Source organism: Panthera pardus, unplaced genomic scaffold, assembly GCF_024362965.1.
Source record: "Panthera pardus isolate Hobbes unplaced genomic scaffold, ASM2436296v1 HiC_scaffold_17, whole genome shotgun sequence".
Lineage (NCBI taxonomy): Eukaryota > Metazoa > Chordata > Mammalia > Carnivora > Felidae > Panthera > Panthera pardus.
The window spans coordinates 42,613,151-42,640,284 of NW_026526732.1; the positions used below are offsets into that span (position 1 = coordinate 42,613,151).

The following is a 27,134-nucleotide window of genomic DNA, read 5'->3' on the forward strand; positions in this document are numbered from 1 at the left end:
TTGCTTCTCTTTTAAGGGAACAAACAGAAAACCTTCTACTACTCAGGACAAGAATTACAATATATTTATTTCATTCACTCACTGTGCCTTTTAGGAAGATTATTGATCTATACACAAGGCAGACGGCTATTTCCTATAAAGCTGAAGAATAGAAAAGGTATGTACAATTAGGAGAAACAAATATGTTTAGCTGGTAAGGTGGTTGAGCTATGAATTGCTGAACTTTGGAGATTTTGCATGGTGTCTTCTAGGGTGTGTAGCAACATGGTTTTTAGTCTACTGATGGCTTGTACACCTTTAAGTGTTACAATTCCTTTTTTCAGTATGTGCTTTTCCTTACATTATAGTTTTTTCTATTCAGCCTTTATTGCTTCCCTTATTTCCCCCTGTCTTTCAAAATCCTAGATGTACTGAACAATCCAGATCTGGATTCAGAACTAGAAGACGTCATTTAAATTATAGTTCTCTTATAAACTGGCTGTGACCTTTGGGGAAAATCATATAACCATTGTTTTTTTACTCTATAAAAATGGAATAATATCAGTGATGCTGAGCTCATACAATTTTTGTGATGGTCAGAGATGAGTTTTCAGAATACTGTATTTGTGGTTTTGTTTTATTTTAGAGACAGCGAGTAAGCATGAGCACAAATTGGGGAGAGGAGAGGAGCAGGGAGGGAGGGAATATCCCAAGCAGGCTCCATGCTCAGCACAGAGCCCAATGCAGGGCTCGATCCCACCACCTGGGGAATCAAGACCTGAGCTGAAACCAAGAGTCAGGCACTCAACTGACTGAGCCACCCAGGCACCTCCACAATACTGTTCTATAAACTGCAAAGCCCTGTACCATTTAATATATTACTATGTTACCCTAAGCCCTATTTTTAAAGTTTTCTCCATCAACTTCAGCACATGCTATTATTTTGCCTCCTTTAAAACTTTATACTAGGAATATAGTCGAGAGATCAGCAAACTTTTTCTATAATGTGCCAGATAGCAAGTATTTTTGGTTTTGTGAGCCACATACTGTCTTTGTTGAATATCCTGTATATTTGTTTATACACTTGCTCATTTGTGCAAAATAATGATCACAGCATGCCTGAGACTCTATCCTTAGGAAGGCCTTCTTGCAAGGTTTCACTCTAGCTCGCATGTGGGAACTTGGATTTCTCACTGTTCCCAGAACTGTTAAGAGTAGTCCACTGTGCCTACGTAAACGCTTTGCACACATAGTATAGTTCATGCTGAATATTTGCTTTCATTCTGGGAGTCTGGAATCCTGGTATGTGCTACGCAGAAGGTGCTTACGTCATCAGCCCCCGTGGAAAGCTTGGGCACTGAGTCTCTAGGGAGCTTGTTGGTAGCCAGCATTTCACATGTGTTGTCACAGTTTGTTGTTGGAAGAATTAAGTGTATTTTGTGTGACTCCACTGGGAGAAGACCCTTGTATGTTTGCACCTGGTTTGTTTTGGACTTCACCTCATGCATTTTTGCTTTGTATCCTTTTGTTGTGATAAATTGTAGCTGGCAGTACAACTATATATTGAGTCCTCCTAGCAAATCACTGAATCTGGGCATGGTTTGGGGATCCTTGACACACTTTACGTACCTTGAAAAGTGTAAAACAAAACAAAACATTTTTAGCTTGCAAGCCTTATAAAATTAGGCCATAAATGCTATTGTTTGCCAATTCTGTTACGGAGTATCTTCACTTTGAACACTTCTGTACTGTTCTCTAGTTGTTTTACTTAAGTTTTTCTCCTTGGTTATGCTGGCTGTGAGCTCCTTGACAGAAACTGTTTTATGTACTTGTATATTCTGTGGACGTGTAACTCGAGGCATAAATGAGCACTTACAGAATGGACTTTCAAGATAAGAGCTGCCATTTTTATGGGTTATTATTGAACTTTACAGAAATAGATTAATAAACAATCTGTGATGTTATTGTAGGTATTTAACTGAAGTTTATATGTCTGTCATCTATAATTTAGCACTTTATGTTGACTTTTAACATTGACTTTTTGGCCTATCAAATGTCACAGGCCATCTCAAAATTCAGTTTTGAGAGCTCTATTCTACTGTATTAGTGTATGTCAGCATTTAAGTTTTACGTGTGTGTTCACTAGAATCTTTAGGTAACGATTCTGCATCAGGGCTTGGTGAATTACAGCCCACGGGCCAAGTCTGGTACTGTTTTGTATGGCTCATGATCTAAGAATGGTTTCTATATTCTTACAAGAATATTTTGTGACCTGTGAAATAAAATTAAAATTTTGATGCAAAGTCTTATTGGAAAATTACCATAATTGTTCATTTGCAGATTATCTGTGGCTACTTTAGTGCTACAACATCAGAATTTCATATTTGTAACAGAACCAGAAACACTTTGGCCACTAAGCCTAAAATATTTACTAGAAAAAGTTTGACACCTGTTTCACAGTTCTATATAGATAAGTTGGCTGGACTAACACATTAAGCTGAATTTTATCATTCCTAATAAATTCATAGTCCTGATCAGATCGATAGATCTTCCTGTGGTAGGTGTATATTAAGTGACTGGTCCAACATCAATGGTAAAACTTCACATAGCACCTACTGTATTATTTTCCTTGCCATCTTTTAACTTGCCATTAGACAAAACAGATTAGGCAGTTTGTTTTTCTGGAGTCTTCTGTCTTGTGTTCTAGCCCACTTCTCACTGATTTTACCACAATCTCTGAAAGTTCAGGAGGATGGGAAACTCAGTTAAATTTTTTTAAGTTGTAAATATATACTAGAAAATAATCTTTTTCTTTCTCCTTTTTGAAGATTTAGTATCCCTTACAGATCTTGTGGTTTTGTTTACCCAACTTATCTATTACTCACCAAGTTGTCCAAAGATGACATCTGCTGCACATCTAGGTAATTCTGCTTCTATTTTAAATAGAGTAATAGAAATATCTAAAAATACGTAATATTCTGTTGTCTAGATGTTTTGAGTGACTGACCTAGTTTGGTAAAGAGGTTTCCTAAGATGCAGTATTATTCATAACAAATCGCATTGATCCTGGAGTAAACCATGAAATCTAATTTTGTTTATTGATGTTTTAAGATATTCCTAATTTATTTCCTTCTTATGTAGAATCAATTTTGCTGAGAATTTTAATGTCATTCTTAAGAAATGCTATTAAAGGAAGTTTGCTTGATAGGTACTAATGTGTTCTTCTTTGCTGTTTTCTGTCCTGTATACTTTTCTGATGTTTTGATCAGCCTGCTTGTTTTAGGTCACATTTAAAACTTCAGATCTTCTCTTATTAAAGAATAGAGCAAAAACAAAAACTTCATTTTTCAATAAAATGACTCTTAGTCAATGTTCTAAGCCTGGAAGTTACCGTAGAAATGCTGGCAAAATTCTGAGTTCAAGTTAATCAAAGGGAAAACAAATCTTGGCCATATATGTTAGTGCTAAATGCAGCTACTAATTAATTAGTATGTTTCATTTATGCAGTTATACCAGCTTATTAGTCTTAACAGTGGCTCTCAAACTTCTTTCTGCCTTTATAGCATTTCCGTGTTATAAAGATGTAGCTTAGGTCCCCCTGCTTAGTGCTCCTACAACATACTGTGTTTCTTTTATGTTAAAAATGTTCCTTCTTATAATTACTTGTCAGTGGCTTGATTTACCATCTAGTGGACTTTTTTTTTTCTATTTTTTGTCTTAGTTATGCATGTCTACAGTGCCTAGCACAATGTCTGACACATAGTAGGCACTGGTAAGTAGATGAAAGAATGAATGAATGAGTAAATGTCTGTATGCTCATCAGTAATATCTCTCATTGCAAACAGGGTCTGGAACTGATTGAAAAAGATCACTTTTCATTTCTTTTTGTCAAGTGTTGACTTGAAGTCTTAGTGTGTTCAGGGAGTAAAGAATATTGTAACATAAATTAAGAATTTTGGTGTTACTTTTAATATTCTGTCTTAAAATCTTATGCCGTTAACTTTTGGTTCCTTACTTTCTTGTAAAACAGTATTTTGTGAGCATATTAGGTCAAATAACCTGAAAATATATTGATTTATGAAACCAAAAAATATCATACTCACTTTAGTGACTATTCCATTTGTTAGATTTATATGTATTTGTATTTTTTTTGTACATATTTTAAAGGAGAATCTTTACAGTGCTCATTCATTTCACTGGTTTTATGGTAATATATATAAGTAGTAGTATATTAGTATTTGAGGAATTTTCTCCCCTTCTTGCATTTTTGGTGATTATGTTTTACTCTAATTTTCTACCAGGATGAACACTTCAATGCATATTTTAAGAAAAAGAAAAAGTGAATACAAGTAAATGTTTGCTGGGAGGAGCAAAGTTGTAAATTTGTTTCATACCACATCCTTACTATTAAGCAGTGATTTAATGTCAAATAGCAGATGATCTTCTGTTGTTTCTCAGAATTCAGATTTGTCATTCACTTCTTTAAAATTAACTTGAGGATATATTAAGCTAATTGATCTTCCCCTAGGTTTCAGGCTATGATTTGGCAATCCTTTGGGCATTGAGTTGGGTAATTGTTTGTTTGTTTTTAACTATTTAACTTTGATGTTGATCTTTTTGGAATAGCAATGGCTAACTCATAAATAAACTATATTAAGTTCTTAATGTTTAAAGTTCTAATTTCTAAAAGAACTATTATTTTATCAGATAATTACTCTCCTGCAAGTATGGTGACTGAAGTTCTTCAGATCCTCTGTGATCAGAAAGAATGTGCAATTGAATGCTTGTATAACAACACTGTGGTTGAGGCACTTCTTCAGCCTATTCATAACTTAATGAAAGGAACTAAGGTTGGTATTTACTAAAAAGGGTCTCTTAAATGGGTATTAGGGAATATTCAGTGGGACTTTATTTCTAAATTTCATGTATTTGAAATATTTATTATATCATCTTTCCCTATATGCTTTTATGCTGACATAAATTTTTATTTACTATTAAATCATAGTTTACATAGTTGATTTATTCATTATTGACAGTGTAGGGGGAAAATACATATAACATCTTAATTTTTTTCTAGTCAGGCCTAGATCTGATTATAAGGATTGAGAGAAGTTATTAAGCTATTTGTCTTGTAAAATTAGTAAATCTTGTGAATGTTTTGTTTTGATAGTAATTTTATAGCCTTTAGATTATTTTTCTGAAGAGTCAGCTCTGTTTTATATGAAGAAATAATATTTTAGAAAAAAAACTTCTACATGTTCAGAACTGGGATGTTCATATCTCTTTACATTTTGTATGGACTGTTTCTTTATGTTATATAATTTAGTGCTTACAACTGAGGCTGAAAGAAGTAAATTACTCAAGGTCAGAGTAATTTTAAATTTACACATTTAACAGGTGGCAGAATTGGTATCACTACCAATACTGCTATATGTCCACTTCTGTGACTTAAGTTTTGGGGAGAATGACTTAAATCTTAATAGGCTAAAGGTTTTGCCCTTCTAGGTCTGTGTTTTGTAGTGTTTTTACTGTTTTCATCTCCTTTGCCCACCCCTCAGTGGCTGGGAACTGTTTACCCATCTATGTATTCATTCTTCATTGTTCATTCAGAAAACATTAAACACTTATGTGAATGTGATACAAAGTATGGGATTCTAGGAAATTAAGGGGATAGAATTTTGATTTTTATGGTCAGCCTTAGGAAGATAAATAGAGAACAACCAGTAGAATTCCTAATACAGTTTAATGTATATAATATAATAATTTAATAAATAATAGCAATAGTAATATGAAATATAAACCATATACCAGAGCTGAGAAATGTGCTTTTGGATTTTGTGTCAGAGTTTTTGTTTGTCTTTGCTTTCATATATCTTCAACTTTTTATTTTCCTTTGGCTTCTTTCCTTTCCCTATAAATATGCCTGAATCTGTCTCATAGTTGGGATGAGAAAAACTCTTGATCATCAGTGCACGTCTTTAGCTACCACCTAATATCTGGTCTCTTTAACAATAGCTTTTAATTATGTTGGACTGCCATTGTTATCCTGGCTCCCTCTATTCCATCATGTTTCCAAACATCGTATTATGATCTTACCTCCACTACATCATTGATGCTACTTTGATTGCAGTTGCTCATAACTTCTTAAACCTGTAACTAATTACTGACCACTTTTCAGACTGTTATTTACCTATTATTATTAACACAGTAGACCACTTCTAGAATTGTTGACCTGGCTTTCCTAAAGTCCTATATATTACTCTTATCCCTGTCTTTCTAATGATTCCTTCTCTGTCACCTCTGAGGGCTCCTCTTCTAGGTCTCTGCTGTCTTCAGTGAGTCAGAATCTGGTTCACTTTCTTTTCTCTCACTACACTTTTCCTAGGTGATTTCCTCCAATTCTGATGATTAGATGCATAGTTAACTTTTTTTTTTTCTTTTAAAAAGGTTTATTTTTGAGAAAGAGCATATGCATGTGAGCAGGGGAGGGGCAGAGAGGGAAGGAGAGAGAGAATCCCAATCAGGCTCCATGCTGACAACGTGGAGCCCAACGTGGGGCTCGATTTCACAAACCTTAAGATCATGATCTGAGCTGAAATTAGGAGTCAGAAGCTTAACTGACTGAGCCACCCTGGAGCCCCTGTTAACTTCTAAATTTAGATCTCTTCAGCTCCAGATTTGTCTTTAGATGCCTGTTGAACACCTTTTTTGAATTATTCCATGTGAAAATCAAACTCACATTTTCAAAAAATTAGTTTTTGGCTTGTCACTTCTCTCTCTCTCTCTCTCTCTCTCTCTCTTTTTTTTTTTTTTTTTTTTTTTTTTTTTGTTCTTGCTCAGTTTTTTTAAGCTTCCTTGCATTTCCCTGCATGGTAAGTAGGACTGCTATATATCTAGACTCCTTCCTCATTTTTTTCATTCCATTGGTAATTAAGCCCTAAAGACTTGTTTTCCTACATATCTCTAAAATCCATGTATGTCTTTTAATCCCTGCTGCTACTGATTTTGTTTAAGCTCTGATAATTCCTTGCTTGGAATACTGAAATAATTTTCTAATTTTTTTTCTAGTCTTTCACCTTTCTAGCCTGTCCTCTGTATTGCCACTAAGACTGTCACGGTGTTTTCCTGCTTGTTCCTTGCTAGATACATTTCAGACTGTCTAACTAGACATTAGTCAAGTTTTCTGTTGTGTCCTACCTATTTTTTCCCATGTATTTTAGTTATAAGAGATTATTTGCATTTTTTGAACAAGGTTTCAATATTTCCCTATGTTTGTATGCTTTCCCCTTGCCCTGGAAAGTAGTGGTCTAGGTGGTCTTCCTTTCTTCAGACCATAGTTTATTTTTTTTTTTCTCCTAAAACTTCTAGTTCTCCCTGGAAAAGCTTTCTTTCTCTTATATTCTCATGTTATGTACTTCTGTACTTACATTGGAATTATTCTTGAGAGTAAGAAACAGCCCTCTGGCACATGGTAGACATTCTGTATTTAACATTAAAACATTCAGCATCACTCATTGAGCCAGTACTGTATCACTGGCTTGTGCTAGGTGTTTGAAATATAGAAGAGATTAAGACCTATACCTTTCTTTGAAGGAGTGTACTCTAATAGGAAAGACAAACTGTTAAAATACTGAATGAGGAGCAGAAAGGTTTAAGAAGGTGTATGTAAGGGGGGTGCCTGACTGATTCAGTAAGTAGAGTTCAGGGTTGTAAATTTGAGCCCCATGTTGGGTAGACAGATTACTTAAAAAAAAATTTTATTTTTCTTTAAAAGAAGGTGTATGTATGAGAGAAGGAAAGTATTCCAGGCAGAGAAGTTGTTTTAAGAAAGATACTTAATATGAAAGTAAGAGATAGTATAATAATGCCTAATATAATTATGAAATATTCAGGTGAATATACCTGACTCCTTAGTTAAGCTAACTCACTGAATTTATTAGGATATGTTGGTTGCAATGTTTAGATACTCAGATTTCTTATAGAGAATATGTGTATTGGCAGCTGTGCAGGTACAGACAAGTAGGTCGGCCCCAGAGAGAACAGAATTTTAGTAGACTTAGACTTCCAGATGGGCTCCAGCATTAATATGACTCTAGTATTTGCCTTGTACTAATTTGCAAAGATATTTTTAGTATTTCTATTTACAATTAAAAGTGAAGAAATATGATTGGTTCAGGCCATGTTTTCCTCATTAGATGACATCATTCACTATTGGCCATCCCATGAATTGCTTGTCCTTACTCAGACCTATAATTTATGACCCAGCCAGTTGCAGGAAGGGGTGATGTTCCTTAGAAATGATGGCAGTTTGTTAGAAACCATATATAAAAAAATTAGTTTAGATATTCAGGAATCCAGTGAGTGGGAAGTAAAGAGCAAAGTGGAAATAGAGGAGCTACTGCATCTGTCAAATAGAATTATATATAAAACTGTAATGGGAACAGCAGGTCCCTCAACTGTGTTCATAAACAATAACTGGTTCGGGTAAAAAGCCTGTATTTATTTGTCTTATCAACTGTGCTAAGTGAATATAATCTAATGACACATTTAATTCAGACATAATTCACAACCAAACAATCATTAACTCTCTTTTTGTTGTGGTAATATAACTTTGTTAGACTACACTACCCCCCTTGAGTTTTAGTTTGTGATGTATTAACATGTCATAAAATTATGATTTGTTATCTTTTTAATGTACAGACTGCTCCAAATTGCTCTGAAACCGCTTTAATTCACATAGCTGATATATTGGCAAGAATAGCATCTATAGAAGAAGGACTTACCTTACTTCTTTATGGAGAAAATATGAACTCTCCTGGAGAAAAAAGGTACATGTCTATGCTTTAAATTTGTGGAATTTTTAGCATATTGTCTCAATCTAATTCAAAGTTTCCAAAAGGTTATGCAATCCGTAATAATGAAAATCAGGGTAACTATTCTAGGTAGTTAGATTCTGATGAGCCACTAACAACGTAGTAGATGATCTCCAGATTCTAGTAGTAACCAGGATTGTGGACTATACAGGCAGAGTAGGCCTGATGTCAATAACTTCAAAATGAGAATAGGAGGATTCATCCCATATGGGATGTTTTTGCTCCTTGTACTTTTTCAGACTTCTAAGACCACCCATGATTGATTCCAGTCAAACCACACAAAAGTACACAATGGAAAAAGCTACCCTCGCTCAGTTCCATCTCTGGCTTAACCAATGGTATTTTTGTTATGCTTTTAGACCTTCTCTGCACTTATAATAATGATGTATAAAACGTACATTCATAACTAGAATTTTTGTTTCTCTTCATAAAAATGTCATATACATTATTCAGTTTTCCTATGTGTAACCATGAGCATCTTCCTAGATGATGAATGAAACACTATTTTTGATAGCTCCATGGTACTTTTTTAAAAAGTAAGTTTATTTATTTGAGAGAGAGTGAGGGAGGGGCAGAGAGAGGAGGAGAGAGAGCTCTCCCATGCCAGCTCTTTATGGCCAGCACAGAAACTGACACGGGCTCAATCTCATGAACTGTGAGATCATGACCTGAGCTGAAATAAAGAGCTGGACGCCCAACTGACTGAGCCATCCAGGTGCCCCTGGGTGAACTTCTTTTTAAGTTGACTTTCAGGCATTTCTTCTGTTTTCAGTCTCACTTCTGTCTCCAACTCCAGAGATGCTTGGTTCCAACAATTTGAGTTTTTTGAGAGGTTTGATGAAATAAATTGTGTTCTGTTTTCTGTATTGTGGCTGATCATTCAGTTTTTCCAGGTCCTGAATTACTTCTTGTTTTTTTCACATTCTAGAGTATAAAAAATTGTTACTATCATATCCTTTCTTTTCTTCTTGACAGCTATAAAAGCCTTCTGAAAATTCTGTTTATTTTGCATTTTAGTATTTTAAGAGGGTGCAGATGTGAGTGTAGGTGTTCAATCTGCCATACTCAACTGGAAGTATTTTTCTATACAGATAACAATTCTTTTGTAAAATGAGAAAGACTAACCTTTTGTCACGAGTTCTAAAGTTTCTTTTTATTGTCCATCACTTCTCTATTTCAGTTTTTTTGTTTTGATTTTTGTCTTTTTTTGCTATATAGACATTTAATTATATAATTAGTTTTTTCCCAGTCATTAGGATTTCTACATTTTTTAAAAAGTTTTCCTTAATTGAAGTTAAACAGGTAAGACATAAAATGTCCATTTCTTCTGACTCCCCATTGTTCAGTGGTTGTTTCTGATATTATTATTTATATTGGCCAAAGACTGGAATCGTCTCAAATGTCCAGTAACAAGAGACTGGTTGATTAAATTATGTTTGCACAAAGGAACACTTAGCTCTGCAGTGGGAACATGGAATTTTTTATGTATTGCTGTGGAGTTGTCTTCAGAATATGTTAAGTGAACAGACAAAACAAAAGAATGTTTATAGAATGCTACCTTTTATATGAATAGAATATGAATAAACAAAAACATATTTGTTGATATTTTTCAAAAGGAGCGATGAAAGGGTAAACTGAAAAGTAATAGTTTTCGAGGAAGGGAGAAAAGCATGTGGATGGGGAGGTAGAAAGGTAAGACATGTACCTTGATTGGACCTAGATTTGACTTTGGAATCATGTATCTGATTTATATGCTAAATGTAAAAGTCAAAAAGAAGAGTTCAAATTTTGAAAAAATTAAAACAAATGGAAATAAGAGCATTTAACTACCAATCAAGTTAGTTACCTACCCATGCAAAAAATTACTTCAAAATGACCTGATTTGAACATTTCTAGTGGGATATATAGGGTTAAAAAAAAAATCACAAAAATAATCTTAATCTGCCTTTAATATATTCTGAAACTATTATGCCCATATTCTAAATAAAGCAAATAAGTAATTAGCATCATAAGAAACTAGAATTTCAACAAAAATATGATATTAAATTTATATTTATAAAATAACATATATTAATTTAATATATGTTAAATTAAAATTAAATTTATATTTAAATTTATATATAAAATTATATATAAAATTAAATTTATGTAAATATAAAATATATTAATTGAAATTTAAATTCATAATGGAAATAAATATTTCTCTTAAATTATTCTTAAAAAAATTTTTTTTTGATATTTACTTATTTTTGAGAGAAAGAGGGAGACAGTGTGTGAGCAGGGGAGGGGCAGAGAGAGAGGGAGACCGAGTCAGAAGCAGGCTCCAGCCTCTGAGCTGTCAGCCCAGAGCTCAACGTGGGGCTTGAACCCATGACCTGTGAGATCATGACCTGAGCCGAAGTTGGATGCTCAACTGAGCCACCCAGTCACCCCATAAATTATACTTTTCTTAGCACTGACAGGCTAGAAGTAATGATAACCCCTTAGCAGACTGTGGTCTCTAAATATCTAAGGTTCCCCCCCACCCCCCGCCCCCCCAACCACAAAAGGAGGAAGGGATCCTTGAAGGTAGTTGTTTCTGGGTTGGGTTGGGAAATGTGCGAGGTGATCCTGGGATATCTTACCATTCTAGAAAGTAAGGAAATTATCTAAGACTAAAGATGTTGTGTCAAAAGTACCCCAAGCTACCAGAAGGGGCCTCCTACTGATTGAAGATGGATAATTTAAGAATTAAAAAAATAGTTACTTCAATGGTTAACATACATAAAGCATACAAACATAGTTTTAAAAAACATACTAAAATTAAAGAAAACCTCGTCAATTACCCATTGAAGTTGTGAGGACACCAACTCCTTTTGTAAATTGATTAAAAAAATTTCAGATGTGTTTTTTTATTCTTTCTTGTACCAATTGTATTTTAATATAACTATTAAGTTACTGAAGATAAAATTCTTCATAGAAAGCTTTTAGTTAATAAATGCAAGATAATTAGAAATCACCATTTGGTAATTCCTAATGAAATAGTTCATTTAGGAAATTATCCTGAATTGATGCTAAAACCATTAGGTGAATGGCTTGATGAGAGGAGGACTTCCTACTGGAGAGCTTAGGCTTCTACCATCTGACCAGTTGATTTTTAGCACCACCAAAATTAGGACAACAATATGTGTCTCATGATGCAGTCGGAGGTACACAGTAGCAACCACCTATAAAGTTATTTTTTCCGGGAAAAAAAGAAATTGAACCTTAAGCCTCTAGATATAATTATCAACTTACGGAAATTATGGGGGAGTAGAGGAACACATTAAATAACACCATAAGGAAGCAGTTATCCAAATAATAGTATGGATAGGAAAAATAACTTCATTTCTCCAAATCATTGGCATAGGTAAAAAAAAAAAAAAAAAAAAAAAAGAAAGAGGGAGCCTAAATAATACAATAACCTCATGCACTGCATGAAACTTGTTTGAATTTTGATTTATACAAACCTGTTATAAGGACAACCTTACGACAATTAGGAAAATCTTGATATGGGTGGACTATCAGATGGATTAAAGAATCATAGTTTGGTGGGGTATTGGCACATAACATAGAAACCTTTATCAGTTAAAGATGTACGCTAGGTAAAATGATGTCTGGGATGTAGCATATAATATTTCAGTAGAGGTGGGCAGAGGGGGAGGTCAGGATATATAAAACAAGACTGGCAAAATGTTAGTAACTGTTAAAGATGTATGGAGGGGTACATGGAAGGCCCTATCCTAAAGCTAGAAAGACTAAACGTGTGCTGCTGTGGAGCTAGATATCCTGGGTTTGAGGCCTGGCTCTACCTCTGACAAGCCTTGTGGTATTGTTCAAGTTATTTAATTCCTGTAAGCCTTAACTTTATTTGTTTATCTGTTTAAAAAATGAAGAGTATAGTTTATAGGGTTATTGTGAGGATTAAATGGATTAATACATTTGAAATATTTAGAACAGTACTTGGCATATTAAACATTTACTATGTTTTCCTTATCTGTTATTACTATTAATGTGTCTGAGATTCTGAAATACAGGAGCTACATCCTATTAATGGCAGGGGAACTCAGGATTTTGTTTTCACTATAATCAAGTGAAGTTCCATATGGCCCGGGACCCATGGTGTCTATAACCTGTTAAGTGTATAGTTTTGCTTTTTCCTATCTGTATGTTCTTTCCTTCTAGTCTCCTGAAACTGCTAATTATTAGACACCTATCTGTACATAGGTGGGAACAGGAATATTGACATGTCCAAGAAAAGCTAGAGGACTAAATGGGAAGCCAAGCAAATGCAAAGTTTATGATACAATTCGACTTTTTTGGTAGTACTTGATGAGGTGATGATTTATAACCTTGGAATAACTTTAGTATCATGTTTTAGTTCTACAGGTGCTCATATAATTGCCCAGTTTTCGAAAAAACTTCTTGATGAAGACATTTCTATTTTTTCTGGTTCGGAAATGTTGCCTGTGGTTAAAGGAGCTTTTATTTCTGTGTGTCGTCAAATATATGGTACATGTGAAGGCTTACAGGTGTTAATTCCTTATAGTTTGCATGAGTCTATAGCAAAAGCATGGAAGAAGGTAAGAATTTTTAAGCTTTTCCTCCCCCCTGAAAATCTTTACTTCAAATATAGTCACTATAGTATTATCATAATGCAGTTAAAATCTTTTACTGGCACAAATATGCCTTCTTTAGTATCACAGTACTTTAGGGAACAGAATGCTTTCTAATTTGGTACAGGATGCCTGTACCTCATCTCCCACTAAGACAAAGTTCTAGGACCTAACTACATTTCAAAGTCTTTTCTTGCAGGAGAGCCTTTAGATAAATTATATTTGCATAAAATGACATCCTTTAGAAGCTGTTTCTGAGCAACTTTTATAGCCAGCTGGGGTTTTGTTATGGACACTGGAGATAATGTTGCAAGAGTCAAATGTAGTATGTATCAGTGGACTAATAAGCCTTTTTTCCTCACATTTATATGCTTCATTTATAAAATATTTTACATAACATTTAGTTAAAAGCCAAATAGCTTAAAATTTGAAGGTGATTTAATTTTAGTTACATTAAGGATCAACTATAAAAACGTATCATGAGATCTTACGAGTAATCAATAAATAATGTAAATTAATCTGTTATATTTTAGACAAGTTTGCAATCAGAAAGAACTACTCCAGTAAAGTGCTTGGAATCTGTTTCTTCAGTAAGCCAGGAATCCCAAAACCTGTAAGCACAATTGAATAAACTTATCTGTTTTTCTACATTTGCTGAAATAATTAAAAAATGAGAATATAATTAAACATTGTAGCAAAAATATACCTGAAACTAATATTACACTATGTGTTAATTAACTGGAATGTAAATAAAAACTAGAAAAAAAAAAAAAAAGGACTTTATAGGAAGGTGACCATATACATATAGGATTGAGGAAAATTACACCTACGGGGAACTTTTGGAGATACTTGTACCTTACTTGTACCTTACATCTAGCAATATTTATTATACTTGCTTCATCCTGTCTTTACATTTTGGGTTAAGAAACTGGATCTGTTATAATGTTTCCAGAAAATACAGAGAATTATCAAATACTAAATTTTGGAAAGCTAACTAGGGAGTTCCATAGGAATAAGGTGATTTCAAATGCCAGCAAAGTCTATTTATATTTAAATTATGATTTTTCAGAATGTGTGGGAATGCATTTTAATTACATTTTGGCATAAGGAAATTATTTAATTCAGTATTTATACTAATTTTTAATTTAGATATCTCCATGTATCTTCACAAATACCAATAGGACATGGAGTCAAATTAGTGATGGGAAAAAAATTTTTTTAGTTAGTATCTGATGACTAATATATTTGCATTCTCTTCTTAGTTGTTGGCATGCTCTAAACAGATAATAGAACGTTTAGGGATATTCTTAAGAAAAAATAAATCAACATTTTTTTTGGATAGGCATAGTTTTAACTAAAGAAGTCTAACAAAAAGCCTTTTTTAAATTTCCTTAACAATGTAATTGTTCAACAAATAGCTAATTTCCTAAAAATTAGCTATAATTTTTTTTCTGATTGTTGTCATAAACTTAATTGCCATTTTTTTGTGTGTGGAGAGAAAAACATTTCTGCAGTTTTTGAGGTAGTTTTTAGATGTTTTCTTTGAGGTCTCCTCTGATTTCTCATCTTCCTTTGATTCATTCAGCCATGTGCTAGACCAAGGGCTTGGACTTCTGAGGATACCTATATCTTAAGAGCTTATTGTGTAGGGTAGAATACAAATAAATACAATGTGGCAATATGGTATACTAAATTTATATGATGGGGTCATGAAGGGTTTATTGGGAGGCAACTTGTGAGGGAAATCTTTTTGGAAGAAGTTGTTAAAGTAAGTTAAAGAGAATAGATACTAACCTGACTAAAAAGGGGGAAAATGTTATTTCAGATGGAAGAAATAGTATGGTCAAATAGGCTAAGAAGAGGGAACGTAATTAATAGTCAATACATTTTACTCTCCGTAGTATTTTTAGATTCTGAAGTTAGAGTGTGAAAGAGCTAATAAATTATATGCCACACTTCTTTCCTGAGCTGTCAACCAAGTAATAGAGATAAAGAAGTCAAACAGATCAAAACATTGAATATATACAGGCTTTCTAAGAGCTCAAGAATTTGATTTACCCTTCTGTCACAATGGTTAGTGGACAGTCATAGGCTTCCCTCTGAGGCAGAGCTTAACAAAGAACAGACTTAACTACACAGTAGAACAGAGCAGAATGTGTGCTTCCTACAGGAAGCTACCTAGCTGGATCACACAGTAGACTGGGAGAGAGGCATTACTTAACCAGGTGTGCTTAGGACATTCTCCAGATCTCCTGAGTCCCTTCTTCCATGGAGACTAAGTGATTAGGTGGTAAGAGGCAAGCAATGTTAAAATGGGGAATGTGTGCTCAATGTAGAAACTTGATTCTGGAGGAAAAGGAGGTTCCTACAGTGTATGATTCTAATGTCTTAGAAATAAGATTTAATAGACTTTTTGATAATAGAGAGTCAGAACTGTTGATTTTCATTTTTGTCAGCAAAATTAAATTACCTCATAGAATTGAATGTATTTTGTTCTTTTGTGTTAATTGAAAAGTTGGAGATAGACATTATTTGTTCCTTCGTAGTTTGCTAAAATTGGAGTGTAAAACCATGTGGACCAGTTAATTAGACTGTTCTAGTGTCAGTACATAGATTCCTGATAATGTTTCTTTTATTTTAATTCCAGTATAATTAATATACAGTGAGTGTTAAGTTAGTTTCACGTGTACAATATAGTGATCCAACAATTCCATATTATTACTCAGTGCTCATCATAAGCACACTCTTAAACTCGTCACCTATTTAGCCTGTCCCCACATGTTCCTACCCTCTGGTAACCATCTGTTTGTTCTCTGTAGTTAAGAGTCTTTTTTGGTTTGTCTCTTTTTTGTCTTTGTTCATTTTTTTTGTTTCTTAAATTCCACATATGGGTGAAATTGTGTGGTATTTGTTTTTTCCAGCTGACATATTTCACTTAACATCATACTTTGTAGATCCATCCATGTGGTTTCCAGTGGCAAGATTTCGTTGTCTTTTATGGCTGAGTACTATTCCATTTTGTGTGTGTGTGTGTGTGTGTGTGTGTGTGTATCACTTTATCTGTTCATCTGTTGATGGACATTTTGCTTCCATGTTTGGCTATTGTAAATAATGCTGCAGATAACATAGGGGTGCATATCTTTTCATATTAGTGTTTCTGTGTTCTTTGTTAAATACCCAGTAGTGGAATCTTTCATTTTAGCCATTCTCACAGGTGTGAGGTGATATTTCATTGTGGTTTTGATTTGCATTTCCCTGATGAGTGATGTTGAATGTCTTTTCATGTGTTGGTTGGCCATCTGTATGTCTTTGATGAAATGTCTGTTCATGTTTTCTGTTCATTTTTTAACTGGAATATTTGGTTTTTTGGTGCTGTATACATTCTTTATATATTTTGGATACTAAACCTTTATCAGAAATATCATTTGCAAATATCTCCTCCTATTCTTTATACCTTTTTTGAATCTGAATAAATAACACTTCTACTCTTAGACACTAGTTTCTTTTTTTTTTTTTTTTTTTTTTAATTTTTTTTTTTCAACGTTTTTTATTTATTTTTGGGACAGAGAGAGACAGACCATGAACGGGGGAGGGGCAGAGAGAGAGGGAGACACAGAATCGGAAACAGGCTCCAGGCTCCGAGCCATCAGCCCAGAGCCTGACGCGGGGCTCGAACTCACGGACTGCGAGATCGTGACCTGGCTGAAGTCGGACGCTTAACCGACTGCGCCATCCAGGCGCCCCGACTAGTTTCTAAATAATGACACCAACAGTAAGATTGATATGATAAAGGTAAAATTAACAGTAAGTTGGTAAAATTCTTATTTTTGAACCTTTGACAGACTAATGTTAGGTATTTTGAGCTTATACTTTCTGACAAGCATATTTTGGAGATTCCCCCTCCATTTTTCTATTTATTGATGCTTACAATACTGCAGAGAAGATTAGCAACATTTATATAGTCATCATAGGGGATTGATGTCTTTTAAATTTAGGCTTTGGATTGTAATCCCAACTGAAATTTCTACCATGCTATTTTGGTTGATAGTAGGGAGTGCAGTGATTGCAAACTATGTGGGATCATTGTTAGTGTGACCATAGAGAAGAATATAATTAGAGGGAAAACAAGGTGCCCAATCTGCCCCAACCAATCATCAAGAGTTAGAAAACTTGAGGGTGAAGTAAGGGGGGTGTCTTTGATCTGTAAAACTCCGCCCATGATCCAAAGAAATAAACACCTGAAACTCAATATCCATGAAAGTGTCTAACCCTCTATAATATCTAACCATTCAAAGAAACAAGTTCTCATAAGCTAACAAAACTGTATTTTTTGCCATTGCCCTTATCTCAGTACCAACAAACACATTCAGTGGCTTGATTTTTCCATTTCAAACCATATCTTCTCTATAAGTGAAAGAAAATTAAATGTTAAGATCTTGGCAGAAAAGATAAAATTATGTCAGTTTTCTGTAATTTTTCAAAATTATGGGATGCACTCTCTAAGTTTTTCGCCTCTGTTAAGTTTTTTGGAGGGGTGGGAGTCAAGGTAGACTTTAAAATGCACTTTCTTTTGGGGCACCTGGGTGGCTGAGTTGGTTAGGCATCTGACTTTGGCTCGGGTCATTATCTTCCAGTTCACTAGTTCGAGCCCCATGTTGGGCTCTATGCTGACAGCTCAGAGCCTGGATCCTGCTTCAGATTCTGTGTCTCCTTCTCTCTATGCCCCTCCCTCACATACACTCTCTTTCGAAAATAAACAAACGTTAAAAAAATTTACAATTTCTTTAATGGCTAATGGTTATTCAGGTTTTTTTGTGCTTGAGAGACTTTTGATATTTTCCTAAAAAATGACTTTTTCTTATCTAAACATATACATTTTTTAACTCGTTTGAAATATTCTTGTATGATTAAAAAATTCTTTAGCTGTAATTATTTATTTTTTGAGTCTTAGTATTTTTATGGCTGTTTTCCTCCCTTGACTATTTTATTGTATTAGTTTATGCAAAGACCAGGTTTGGGTTTTACTAATGCTGTTTGCATCTTCTCTCCTTTCCTCACTTCTGTAGTACAGGAAAGTAAATGAAAAGGGGAATGAGAATGGATGTTGAAAGAAGCAATGCACCTCAGCCATGCTAATTTTAATATATTTTGATATGTAGTACTTTCATATTAAGCTCTTTTAAATATTTTAAAAACTTTCTATTTTGATTTTACTATTTAACCCATGAAATGTTTTCAATACAGTTGTTTCCAAACAGTTATTTTTACTAATATATTTTTTTAACTGTTGACTTCTAATTAATTTATATTTTCAGAGGACCTGGATTGCATGATAAGTATCCTTTTATGTTGGGTGAGATTTTGTGATACAGTACAGGGTCATTTAAAACCCAAATCTGTCTTTGCTTAAAAAACCTTACTTTGTTTTCTTATTTGAAGCACCTAATTTTTCTTTTCAGTCAGTTATTAAATTTATAGACATTTACTGTTTTTTGCTGTTTGTTGAAACTTGTAGCTCATTCTTTCTCATAGGCTCACATTTTCCCCCATAGTAAGTTTCCAAATAGTTTTCCTTTAATTGTTCTTTAAGGGTTTGAGAGAAGTAAACTAGTCTTCTCTTTATGTCTGAAATTGACCATTTCCCCTCCAATCCATGCAACCCACTCCTATCTAAACTGCCCCTCTTAAAGGGTAGTTTATAGTTTATCTGGGTATAAAATTTTTGATACACAATTATTTCTCATCAGTATTTGAAGCTATTACTCCATTTTCTTTTGGAATAAGTAGTAACTGAAAAAATCTGTTAGTATAATCACATTTCTCTTATAGGTCATATCCTTTCTCCTATCTTTTAATTTGATTGTGGTTTTTGTTTGTTTTTTGCTTTTGTCTGTGTGTGTGTGTTGGATGTTTGTCATTTGTGTGATTTGAGTTTATCCTGTTTGGTACTTTGAATGTTCTTTCAATCTATAGACTGGACTGGTGTCTTTCCTCAAATCTAGAAAATTCTTAGTATCTTTTCGTATATCCCTTTGTTTCTCTTTTACTGATTTTATTAGATGTGTTTTGAGGCCTTTCAGTCTTTATTCTGTTTGTCATCTGTTTTCTTAAACATTTCCTACCTATCTACTATCCAATTCAATAATTCTTTGACTGTGACTCATAAGTGGCTATGCTTCTTATTTCCAAAATTTCCAATGGTTCTTTTTAAAAAAATGTACTTGTTTTTATTTCCCTTTTGCTTTTTGCTTCAGTTTTAACAGAAACATTTTAAAAACTTCCCTTGAGTATCAATAAATTTATTTTAGTCATTTCTGAAAATTATTTCAGCTGGAATGGATTCATTTGATAAGTGTCAATTCTGCTAGCTCTTAGCTTTAGATATCTTTTTTTAAATTCTCAAGTTAGTTAACATACAGTGTACTCTAGGCTTCAGGAGAGTAGAGCCCAGTTATTCATCTCTTACATACAACACCCATCCCAAAAAGTGCCCTCTTTAATGTCCATCACCCATTTAACCCACCCATCCCCAAATCCCCACCCCCATCAACCCTCAGTTTTTTCTCTGTATTTAAGAATCTCTTATGTTTTACCTCTCTCTGTTTTTATCTTATTTTTATTTCCCTTCCCCTATGTTCCTGTGTTAAGTTTCTCAACTTGCACGTATGAGTGAAATCATATATCTTTCTCTGATTGACTTATTTTGCTTAGCACAATACTCTCAACTGATGAATGGTTAAAGATGTGTGTGTGTGTGTGTGTGTGTGTGTGTGTGTGTGTGTGTGTGTGTATACACACATACAGCATGTTATGTATGTATACATACATACATACATACATACGGTGGAATACTAGTCAGCAACGAAAAATAATGACCTCTTGCCATTTGCAACAATGTGGATGGAACTGGAGGGTATTGTGATAAGCTTTAGATCTCTCTTAAAGTTTGATTGGGAGTTCATTTTTCAGTCTTTTCGTTTGTCTCCTTCCCTATTTTCTTTCTCCTCCTCACTTATTGTTTCTTCCCACTTATATTTCTATGTTCATTTCTCCCTGCCAAGCAGTTTTATGGTTTTTCTCTTTTACTGTCATGTTTTAAATACATTTTGTATTGGTATTTTGAGGCTCCTGTCACTGATGATATGGATAGTATAGCTACAACTGAAGAACTAGAATATAAATTGATCATATGCTCATTTCTAGAAATGAGGCTTTGTCTGTGTCTTCCTGTTGTCCTAGGCTTCTGGGACAAAAGCTTCTGTCAAAAGCCCCACTTTTAGACCTTGTTATACATACATAAGTGTTTTGTTACATATAATATTTTTAAGTATGTAAATTATACTTTACTTGAGTTAAATATATATTATTTCTATTAGTCTCACCCAGTCGTAGGTCTTAAGCAGTGAGCCTAGCACTGGTCTTGTATCTGATGTGTGACTCCTCTAGTCCTATGTATCTTACTGGTACTAAATTTAGTTTCCATTGCCTGCATTTACCTTAAAATTAGAGCCTCACTTCTGTGTGTTTCTGTCCATGATGGAATTTGTTATTTAAACATGGTTGAATCTTTGGCCACTACTCTGTGATTGGTGCAGAGGGATGTGTGTCAAAACACGGACTTACTCTCTTTTTGATTAGAAAAGTCCTGGATTTCAAGTTATTTTACAATCATTTTCAAAACAGACTTCTGAAACTTCCTTGGTGGGTAAATGGCACACTTCTACAGATGCACTGTTTTACTATACATGTCAATAATTAATTTTTGGTCTATTTTTATATACAAAGTTTCTTTCTAGACAACTAGGAATATCCAGTAGGGAGTACATTTTCTCTTTCTGGTACTTCAAATGAAGTGCTCATTTCCCCTCCTATGTTTCCATATTTCTAGCTCTGGCTCCCCTGTTTAACTGTGTCTTCTGAATGTTTCAAACTTTTTCTGGGGAGAATGTTACTGGCCTTCCTTTTAAAAGTGTTTTGAGAAAAAAACAATGTTATTCTCCAAAAGTAAAATGAAAAACCTATTAAAATAAAGATACTATGCCTGATATGCTTTAGAAAGTTAGAGGACAGATACTCTGTAATGAAAAGAAAATATAGGGGAGGCAGGGTGACTTAGTTGGTCAAGTGTCTGACTCTTGGTTTCGGCTCAGGTCATGATCTCGTGGTTTCATGGCTTCAAGCCCCACATTAGGTTCTGTGATGGCAGGACAGAGCCTGCTTGGAATTCTCTCCCTTTCTCTCTGCCCTTCCCCTATTTGCACTGTCTCTAAGTAAATACATACATAGATACATACATATGTACATACTTGAAAAAAAAATAAAAAGTATGAAAATAATGGAGAGTTGGGGCCTGGGGACTCCCAGCCCAGCAGAATTACAAGAAGAGAAGAGAAAGAATTTAAAGCACAGATGAGAGAATCTAGATGTAAAAAAATGCTGACACATGCAGTTAATATTTAATTAAAGTGAAAGAAAATTATTGGGCAGAAAATACAATAAAAGTCATTATTGTCAAGGAAAGCATACTTTTTTTAATCTGTTTTTTAAAAAATATTGAATACTTAGTCCTCAATATGTACTCTTTAAGTTTATCAACAACATTAAGCTGAAATATTTTCTTTTAGTTTTGAGTATAATAAAGAAATGCATACCTTTCTTTTGCTTGTTTTCAGTATGGCTTGGGAAGAGAATTTGTTAGATGATTTACTAAATTTTGCTGCCACTCCCAAAGGACTACTATTTCTTCAAAGAACAGGTGCCATCAACGAATGTCTGACATTTATGTTCAAACGATATACAAAAAAATTACAGGTATGAATTACCATCTGCTAGAGGCAAAAAGAATTTTTCTTGCTGTAAAAGCTATTAAGAACATCATTCTGTCTTCTCTGAGTGAAGAGGTTATTAAACCTCAATTAAAAAACCATATAGCATTGTAATATTTAACTTGATATTATTTCAGGAAAGCATTAGAATTGATGTTGGTATCTATGGATATGTTTACAGGATGGGAAACAACCAGATGGAATTGAAAAATATAGTTAACCATCCAGATGTGTTATAAATATAACAAACATCTGGTTGTACTAAAGCTGGGTGGAATTTCAGGAGGAGGAAATTCACTATTGGGTCTAAATGTACACGTTAGTAAGAATTTGGTCCTCACATTAAAAAGAAAAATATTTGTAGATTAATTTTTAGATACTGTTAAATAAAATGTACAGTATAATTTAGCCCTTTCTCTTAAGTCCATTAAGGTGTATTCAGCTTTTTGCTGTGATGGTGTAAACATTCCTGAACTTTTGGGCTTTTTAGGATTATATGTATGCTTTTAAAAGTGTCTTCTTTGTCTCTCACAGCTGTTGTATATTGATGTTACTAGGTTACCAGGTTGTAAATACGATTTTATTTGTTCTTCAGTTCTAATTCCCTGCTTTTGTTTAAGTCTATAAAAACAAAAAACTTAAGAGTTTTTGCCTGTGAAGGTAAGTAGTTTTTGAGAGACGGTCCTGACCATTCCTCACAAATAAAACCTATGAGCATTAGTTCATCAGTTTGACATAAGGTTTATATGGGCAGATGTGTTTTTAATTATTATTTAAATGGACCTCTAGTATAGAGAACTTATTTACATGCCTCAGTTTATGGCATACTGCTGTCATTTGCCCATGCAAGATGTTGTCTTAATTAATTTTATTCCCTGTCATTTCTGGTTCACAGTTCCATTTCACCCTGTGTGTATTCCTCTACCCCAGACTTCCATGCTAATGTTTTTAATATGTGTAATATCCTGGGATATGTATATATCTTGTAGAATGTTGTCTTAGTCCATTTGGGCTGTTAAAATACCATAGACTGGGTGGTTTATAAACAGAAATTTACTGCTCAGTTCTGGAGGCTGGAAGTCCATGATCAGGATGCCAATGTGGTCAGAGGAGGGCCCTCTCTGGTCACAGATGCCTCATTGTATCCTCACATGGATACAGGCTCGGGAGCTCTCTGGGATCTTTTTCATAACAGCACTAATCCCATTCATGAGTTCTCTCCACCTTATGACCAAATCAAGGTCCCATTTACTATCTCACCTTTGGAGGTTAGGATTTCAACATACGAAATTTGGAGGTGACACAAACATTCAGACTACAGTAAATCCTGAAGTTTCTCAGGATTTTTAAGTTTACATATATGGTCATTTTAATTTGAATTTCTCTGTTGGTGAGTTTGAATCACCTTGTGTACTAGTTAGCCATTTGTTTTGTTTTGTTTTTTTACATTTTTGAAAATATTGAAGCAATTCAAAGACACTTTTCTTATCAGATGCTTGAGACTGTGCATACACAACTATTGCTATTGTGATAATACAGCTAGGAATAGATGTCTCTGTTTTAACATTTATGAATATAAAAAAAAACCCTAGTCTTTGTACCACACTGGTTGTTATAATAGAAGACACTGTTCCCTGAACCTCAGTAACTTACAACCTTGTAATATAATACCGTAGTTTAATGGTGCTTTATGCTATTCAAGAAATTTTTTGAAAATTTAAATTCTCCAATATCTTGTAAGAAAGCCACTAGGCCATTTCCTTAATTTTGCTGAAGAGAAAGTAGAGACCCAGGCTTGTTAACTGATCTGCATATGCTCTCACATCTACTTACAGCAGTAAGACTCGAACTCAAATTTGTGTTTCATGAAAGCTGAGTCTTAGTAAAGCATCTCTAACTTCTATGAAGTTTTTCTTTGCCTCTTCCTTTTCAGTACTTAGTGTGAGTCTAGGAAGCCCCTGTGGCTGCTGATATCTAAGTCAGCAGGGTCAATGGGGTTGATTGATCAGTAAGGTATTTATTTAGTTATTATGGCAGGAGAGTGGGAAAAAAAATAGCCATTCATATTTTTGTACCTCTCTGTCATCTAACTACAAAACTAATGTATGGCAGGTTCAAGGAAAGTGGAAACTATGAGTAATAAAAATGGAAAAGGAAGGCAAACAAATGGAGACATGAATAGAAAATCCAATCTAATTCTTTCCCATGGGCTTTTAGTTCCCTGTCTACTTTTTTTTTTTTTTTTTTTTTGCCTTCAAGACTGAATGCACAGTTTATATCTTAAAAATTTGATTAAAACAGGTCCTTTTTTAAAAAAATCAATTCTTTTAATGAAATGTTGAAAAAATACAAATTGTGAATGGTTAACTTTGTTTAGATATCAACCATTTTATTAGCCAACCTGGTCTTAGCTAAGATCTAAGGAGGAACACTGTTTATTTTCTGTTATTTCCGTATTGTTTTCTGCCAGGAGTGATCCTTGTGTACTTTACCAGGAATACACGTATAGTACTCTTTGTGACATGCAAATTGTCCAGTGTTTTCTACAACACTATTTATAAACTTGTATGTTAATGATCAGTATTCTTTGTGTGTTTAATATATATATAATTACTTTAGGGAAAAAAAAACACATTTCCTCTAAAAATGATTGCCATTGAGAAGATATTATTTTTTTTAAGTTTTTTTTTTTTTTTTTTTAATTAAGAGTATAGTTTGGCTGACAGTCAATACAGATTTATATGCGAGGAAATTTATTATTGAGGGACTGACCTAAGGAATAAAATAACAGCATTTAAATTTGGAAGGAATGTTAATCTTCATCGTGGTCAAAGTCCTTTGTTTTAACCTAGAGAGGGAAGTGACTTGTTCAAAGCAAAACGCTACTTAATTTTATGGCTGGGACCAGAACCTCTATCTGAAATGAGAACCCCCAAAATATTAACTCATTGACAGGGTGTCTGAGTTTGTTTTGCTGCTCATTATGTTTACTTAAAAGAATGTCTAGTATTCTAACAAGAAGAATCAGTAACCTACATGTAACATATAAATAAAATATTAGCATTTTTTGTTTTCCTGCTTTTCATTGTTCCTTATTTATTTTGTTAGATCAGCAGGCATAAAAAGTTTGGCTACGGAGTTTTGGTTACACAAGTGTCATCAACAGCAGCAGGTGCAGTGGCACTACACAGTTCAGGTAGGTTTTTTCTTTTAATCAGAATGTTAATAATTTTAAATAAAATGAGTAAGCCAATAGAAAATTTAACTGGCATGATCAGCTCTCAGGATATTTACTCTATAAAGTTCTTTTTCGCAGGTTTGGCCTTAGGTAAGGGAAAGTTACAGGGTTTCCTTTATCTTTTCTCTTCCATGAAATTGCAATGGGATTTTTTTTCCCTTGAAGTATATATACACAGCCTTGTTCTCTTTTCCTCAGAACAATGGAACATAATGAATTAAGCTGAGAAGTACTTGATGCTTAAGCAATTGTCTTCATCTTATAAATCCTCTTTCAGTACAGTTGAATCTTACAAGATTTTTTTTTTCCCTCTTAAATCTTACATGATTTCTTAATGCTCAGTTTTAGTGGCCTGTATATGCATCAAAATATACACAACCACAATAATTATCATACATACATACTATTTCCTTATTCTTCTTCTTTCTCTTTTGCCCTTGAAAGCTTAGTTTTCACCACTTTGACCACTGTATTTGCAGTCAGCATGTATTATCTACAATGGATTGAATTTTTAAGAGTTTAAACATTGGGAATTTAATATACCTTAAGGCTATCTGAACCCTAGACCAGAGAGACAAGACATAACTTCTAATAGAGATGTTATGGTTATATTTTTCAAAGTTTAGTGTTGATGAACTAGAACATCACTGACCATAATTGGTCCTTTCCTTAAGTGAAAATATTTTACTATAATATATCTTAAAAACTTTTCGGCTAAGCTAATTTGGAGTACTTGTATTATGAAACATGCTTCTTGGAAGAAGTTGTCCTAAACTGAACGACTTATTTTTTCTTCCACTTAGTGTAAAATCTAACATATTGCTATACCCAGGGGCATATTAATGGAAGCATTTGGAGGTACAATCTCAGATTTCCCTGTTGGTCAAGTCATTAAGCTTCTGAGCCCAATACTGTCAAGCTTCCCGTGAGAGGATTAATTGCAATAATTTTACAGGACAAAGGAAGGAAGATTAACATTGCTTGAATTCCTATGATCTCTTAGGGTACTATGTTAGGAACTTCATATGTATTGTCCCATTTATACTTCATGGCAACCCTCGAATATAGCACTGTTTCAGTTTTCCAACAGGGGACCTGATGCTCTAAGAAGTTGAACAAATCTAAGGACACGACTACTAAGCCTGCATATTTGTAATTTGATCCCTGATATTCTTGATTTCAGAGCTTTTTTTTTTCTCCTGTTATACCAGAGGAACCTTTCTGTTCTAATGTTATTATGAATTTACTGATTTTATGATTAGGTGTTCTGTTTTATACTTTTTTAAAATGTAATTTGATTCTTCATAAAATAATAATCAGCCTTAATAATCACTTTCATTTAGATATATAGTAACTGATTCAGAATTTAGACTGTATTGAGCCAAAATTGTGTGAAATGAAGAATTGTTTTAAGCATAGGAATTATAAAAACAGTTATATTAGAATAAGGAACACACTTAAACTCTTTTAAGTGCCTACCCTGCCTCCTGATACACAACATACACATATACGTACAAACACATACCACCTTTCAGCTGCCTTTCTCACTCAAAGAGTAAAGGGTAAACCTTATTTTTCAGAAAAG

General features: G+C 33.9%; 1 protein-coding gene across 4 annotated transcripts in view; it reads left to right on the forward strand.

Moving 5' to 3' along the window:
• TBC1D32 (TBC1 domain family member 32) overlaps window positions 1-27,134 on the forward strand; it is a 200,187-nt gene that overhangs the window by 51,397 nt on the left and 121,656 nt on the right. For all 4 annotated transcript variants that reach the window (XM_019418223.2, XM_019418222.2, XM_019418225.2 and 1 more), the window contains 8 exons: window positions 17-157; window positions 2,808-2,900; window positions 4,687-4,829; window positions 8,680-8,807; window positions 13,252-13,453; window positions 14,020-14,099; window positions 22,159-22,297; window positions 25,420-25,507. In XM_019418223.2, coding sequence (XP_019273768.2) covers window positions 17-157; window positions 2,808-2,900; window positions 4,687-4,829; window positions 8,680-8,807; window positions 13,252-13,453; window positions 14,020-14,099; window positions 22,159-22,297; window positions 25,420-25,507 — 1,014 coding nt within the window. The remainder of the gene's footprint in view (window positions 1-16; window positions 158-2,807; window positions 2,901-4,686; window positions 4,830-8,679; window positions 8,808-13,251; window positions 13,454-14,019; window positions 14,100-22,158; window positions 22,298-25,419; window positions 25,508-27,134) is intronic.